Source organism: Sinocyclocheilus anshuiensis, unplaced genomic scaffold, assembly GCF_001515605.1.
Source record: "Sinocyclocheilus anshuiensis isolate Anshui unplaced genomic scaffold, SAMN03320099.WGS_v1.1 scaffold579, whole genome shotgun sequence".
In the NCBI taxonomy this organism is placed as follows: domain Eukaryota; kingdom Metazoa; phylum Chordata; class Actinopteri; order Cypriniformes; family Cyprinidae; genus Sinocyclocheilus; species Sinocyclocheilus anshuiensis.
This window is the reverse complement of record NW_015551075.1, coordinates 2,027,103-2,032,787: the sequence shown is the minus strand read 5'-3', so window position 1 is coordinate 2,032,787 and position 5,685 is coordinate 2,027,103. Positions and strand designations below refer to the sequence as shown.

Genomic DNA, 5,685 nt, shown 5'->3' with positions numbered 1-5,685 from the left:
ACTTCAAATTGGTCTGATCGATTCAGGATTTGGTTCATGTGCTGCAGCTAATCTTCCTCAATAAACCGCCAAGGCAAAGAAATTTCAGCTCTAACAGACCGGAGCTGCTTTCTCCTCTGTGGGCTTCTTACTGTCTCACAATGAACTTCTGACACACTAACAGTTAAATTTCCTCTTAATTTGTCCATGCTGTAGTCTTTTATCTTCCATTAGTTTGGGGGATGTCAGAGATGGATAGCTGCTGGCAGGTTTCGAGGTTCATTTTATCAGGATGATTATTTGATGTCAGTCTATATTTTTTTTTAGTGAGTGGCTGATATATATATATAAATAATGTTTTTGAAGTTGTAAATAAAACAAAGATTATTGGAGTATGTTTAAGAGAACATATTTGCCTTTCTACCTCAAAATTTGTCTACTTCAAAATAATATTTAATTTCATGTGTTACTTGCTGTTTCTTTGCAGTTGTTTGTGAAATTTACTAGCAATTTCAGAGTGAAATACACCAATTTTTTTTTCAGTGTACATGCGTAGGCTATGTTTCTATGTTACCTTTCTATGTTTTTTGCACAATACAAGGTACATATTATCATAATCATAAGTGCATTGGCTTGTTGCACAAATAGTGTTAATGTTTACTGCGATATTCTTAGTTATTTACCTATAGCGGCTAATTAATCAGAAGTCTCACACATAAAACAGCTTACTTTCGCATTGCAAAATAAGGTGGATTTAAATAAATGGATTTTGGTTGTGAAAATTCGTCAAAATATATATATATATATATATATAACACACACATTGATGTGATGTTGCTTGGTAACCTACCTTAAAGAGATAGTTCACCCAAAAATTTTAATTGTCATAATTTACTCGCCCTCATGTCATTCCAAACCTGTATGATTTTTTTTTCTTTTCTGTGTAACATGAAGTTGTTTTGAAGAGTGTTGGTAACCAAACAATTTTGGTTCCCATTGACTTTCATTGTGTTTTTTGTCCATATAATGGAAATCAATGGGAACGGAAAAAGTTTGGTTACCAATATTCTTCAAAATGTCTTCTTTTATGTTCCACAGAAGAAAAAAAGTCATAAGTGTCCAGTGAAGTAACCTAGTTAACATTCAAAAAGTCCTTGACAGACTTCATCTGTCTATTATCAACTAGAACCAGAATCGTTAAATTGTATATTTCTAGTGAACCTTTCTACCTCAGTTAACATGTGTACAGCATTTCTTGAACTTGAATTTTATGTGCAATAGTTGAACACTGATATTATTTGATAGCATCTTTTTGTACTTACATTATGCTGTCGTAAAAATGTTACATGCAGGCCCTCAAATGATGTCCACGGTGCTTTTATAAGTTTAATGTGGTTGTTGTGGTCTTGTTTTACAGGGAGTAGCAAGCCAGACGCAGAGTGCTTACTTCCTCCCTGAATTTGCACTTTCTCCACAAGGAAGCTTTCTGGAAGACACAACAGGAGAGCAGTATCTCACTTACCGCTATGATGACCAGGTCAGAGACACAGCATCACATGCACAGTTACCTCTGAATATTCAACTGAATTCTGTCTGCTCAGATGAGTTTTTATTGATTAAACCCGAGTCATACTTGCCACTTCCTTTTGTGGTGATTTAATTGCGCATTGTAAAACTGCTGCTCTGAGAAATGATCATGGTTCATTAGATTTAATACAAATAGTCTCTGTTCTAAAACCTAGTGAACTGCCTTGTTGTCTACTATCATTTGGTATATATAAACAGCATATATTGGGTACATATATTTTTAATGATGTATATGCTTCTTACCATTTTGGAACAGTCGTTATGTCGAAAGCGCACATATGATGCCTTAAAATGCTAGGTAGGCAGCTCACTAGGTTTGGATCAGATCTATAGATTTGTCTTTCGTGTTGCATGAGTTCTCTGTAGAAAAGTGAAGTGGGCGTATGATTGAATGAGTCAGTGATTAATTTGACAGGATGGCACAAGTCAAACATGTATAATGTCTGTCTGTGCATTTCTGAGCTCCACTGAGAGGAAAACAGCTTAATGACAACAGTGCTACATTTTATTTTATTTTATTGTATTGTGTGCTATGAGTAACCTAACATTTCATATGATATAACCTTGATTGTCAAGTTCAGCAAATTCTGATAATGAAGTATTCAATTTGAAGAATTTTAATTAATTTAAAATTTGATTTTAATTTAATTTTCCTTGGCAGGTTCGAATTTTTTTTTAATTGAAAACAAAATGGTTTAAATCAATTTATGAAAGTCTATTTTATATCTATATAAAACATAAATTTTTATACACCGCTGTTCAAAAGTTTGGGGTCAGTAAGATTTTTTAAAAGGAATTAATACTTCTATTCAGCAAGGATGCATTAAATTGATCAAAAGTGGCAGTAAAGAGATTTCTAATGTTACAAACTATTTCTCTTTCAAATAAATGCTGTTTTTTAAACTTTCTATTCATTAAAAAAATCCCGAAAATCTTGGTTTTATTACGGTTTCCAAAATATTCAGCAGCACAGCTGTTTTCAACATTGACAATAACAAGAAATGTTTCTTGAGCAGAAAATCAGCATATTTGCAAGAGTGGCGTAATGAGTCTGAAAATTCAGCTTTTCATCACAGAAATTAATTACATTTGAAACTATATTCAAATAAAAACTATTGTTTTAAATTGTAATAATGTTCCACAATATTAGTTTTTACTATATTTTGGATCAAATAAATGCAGCCTTGGTGAGCATAAGAGACTTTTAAAAAAAAAAACATCTTACTGACCCCAACAATAATGGATTTAATTTTTATATTAAGCAGTATTTTAATATTTTTTTTAGCTTTCTTGACCAATCAGAATCCATGAACTGTCCGTTTTGAAATAGTGAAACCTTGTATATATATATATATATATATATATATATTACAGTTTTTGTTTTAGTTAACAAAAACAGCTACAGTTTCACATAGTATAAAAAAACTGTAATCAATATACAGTGTATAATATTTGCACTTTGACTACATGTCTGAAAAGTATATACAGTTCCCAAAGATTTCAACAGTTTGCATTCTTAGGCAGACACAGAAAATGGCCTTACTGAAAAAAGGGTCCCATTTCTGTTCATTATGGTAGAAAAAAAATTATTTTATACTGAATGACATTTCATATTTAGGATGTGTCAAATGATGTGAAACCTTCCCAGTCATCCTGTCTGCAAGGTAAAGGCCTGGTCTTACAAAAGAAAATGCCACTGGCCCAAGTGCCGCTCCTTGCGTGCTGTTTCTCTCCAGTAAGTCGTCTCTCTTGCCAGAAAGAGGGTGGATACCATCCAGGCCTGTGCCTGCTGAGGTTAGCCACAGATGGAGGGCTTTCCCCTACAGACACAGGCTTAAACTAATAGATAATGCACATGTTCCCTTTGGGCATTTCCCCGGCCAGCCGAAGCACCCGACAGACAAGCTGATAGTATAAAGCAGCTTTCCTCAGAGAGCCCCGTAAAGCATATCTAATGTTTTTTTGTGTTGCGCTACCTGCTTGAGACTTTGAGTTTAGCCAGCTGGAGTTTTTTGGCTCCGAGCAGCACGCTAGTGCCAGTGTTTCCACTTACAGCCAGTCCAGTACTTTCTAAAATAAGTTCTCGTTTGAAAAGACGTGACACTGTGCAGGCAGAAGGTGGATTTTTAATGGATGGGTTCGTATTGTGTTGATTAAATTGGGTCAAGGAGCAAGCTAGGGTCAGGGCGATTTGAACGTCTGGGTTTGAGAAGGTGTTCACCATGGAAAAGCAAGTGCCAGGTTTCATCTTTGAGGTCTTTGATGGGGTATTTGTAAAACTGACCCCCATCTGTGGCTTGCCGAGGTATTGGGATGGAGATTTTAATTGGGAGAGTCAGGCTCAGCAGGACTAAAGGAACCAGAACTTGCATGCTAACTATATCTGAAGTGATCAGTAATGAAGAAAGCAGGAGGGTGTTGAATTTGAGCCGTAAGGTATGAGACGCCTTTAATATTTGGTTTATGCTGTATGTGTCTGCGTAGTTAGATGGTTAAGAGGTGTTTTGTATCATAGCTGTTACTGTATTGTGTGTTACCACAAATGGAAACTATATACAATTAGCACAAGGCTGTAACAATCTGTATTGTAATTGACATTTTTAGCATGTCGATGTGTAGACTAGACATAGACATGGACCATTAAAGGAATAGTTCACCCAAAAAAGAGCATTTGCTGAAAATATACTCACCCTCAGGCCATACAAGATGTAGGTGAGTTTGTTTCTTCATCAGAACAGATTTGGAGAAATGTAGCATTACATCACTTGCTCACCAATGGATCCAAACAGCTGATAAAAACATCACAATAATCCACAAGTAATCCACACCACTCCAGTCCATCAATTAATACCGTCTGAAGTGAAAACCTGCATGTTTGTAAGAAACAAATCTATAATTTAAGGCATTTTAACTTTAAACCGTTGCTTCTGGCCAAAATACCAGTCCATAATCAAAAATAACACTTCCTCCAGTGTAAAAGTCCATCTCCAACTGTTTTGGACTGTTTTCACTCGCAAACGGTGATTGATTTGTGCAAATTTCTCTCCTGATTCAGACGAGACGACCTTTTCACTAGATAAATCAGTATTATGGATGGAAGAATTGCATTTTAGCAATGGTTTTAAGTTAAAACGTCTTAATGATGGAGTTGTTTAATCCCATGTGATGGACAGACGCATTGTGGGTCCTCAATTAGCGTCATGCTCTTGTGGTTCTCGGATCAGTTCCAAACAGCCCTCAATTCCCAGAATGCACCTAGTAATAATCTGGAGTCTCGATACATGCAGTTCTTTACAGCAAAAGAAGTGATGCACACCTCATATTCGGCCATCATTAAAGAATCATTTCATACTGTGCAGAAGTGAGTCACATTCAGTGGCTGCTTTTGTCGAGTCTGTAAGTGTAGATGAGCTGTAGTGGGCAGCATCATTGAAGTTTAAACATTTATTGAAAGTCTGTAGCCCCTTTGACTGTATATTTGTAAATCACTATTAAATCTGTAATATAGCACACTTAAACACAGGTAAATGGAGCATTTGATTACACAGCACTTTGGTATTTAGTACAGACCTTTCTCTCAACTCTTGTGTGTGTGTGTGTGTGTAAATGTACATGCCAAGCTGCTCCTAATTGTCTCTGATTAAAGCCTGAATTATATCTGAATATCTATCCCCTTTGACTCTATCTATCTATCTATCTATCTATCTATCTATCTATCTATCTGTCTATCTGTCTGTCTGTCTGTCTGTCTGTCTGTCTGTCTGTCTGTTGTTTTTATCGTCTATCTGTCTGTCTGTCTGTCTGTCTGTCTTATCTTATCTTATCTTATCTTATCTTATCTTGGATTCTGCATTTGTATGTTTGAAATTCATTGAAGTTTAAACATTTATTGAAAGTCTGTAGCCCCTTTGACTGTATATTTGTAAATCACTATTTTGTACCTATTTTGTATGGTATTTTGTACAGACCTTTCTCTCAACTCTTGTGTGTGTAAATGTACATGCCAAGCTGTTCCTAATTGTCTCTGATTAAAGCCTGAATTCTTTCCAACTGCTAAAAACACATTTCATCACCCCACTGCCTGCTAATGCTCATAACGCCTTTTTTTTTTTTTTTTTT

General features: G+C 35.4%; 1 protein-coding gene across 1 annotated transcript in view; it reads left to right on the top strand.

Moving 5' to 3' along the window:
- The window catches only part of LOC107662271 (ADAMTS-like protein 3), a 213,640-nt gene that overhangs the window by 44,257 nt on the left and 163,698 nt on the right, over positions 1-5,685 (top strand). Inside the window, exon 3 of the mRNA XM_016452223.1 lies at positions 1,397-1,516. Coding sequence (XP_016307709.1) covers positions 1,397-1,516 — 120 coding nt within the window. The remainder of the gene's footprint in view (positions 1-1,396; positions 1,517-5,685) is intronic.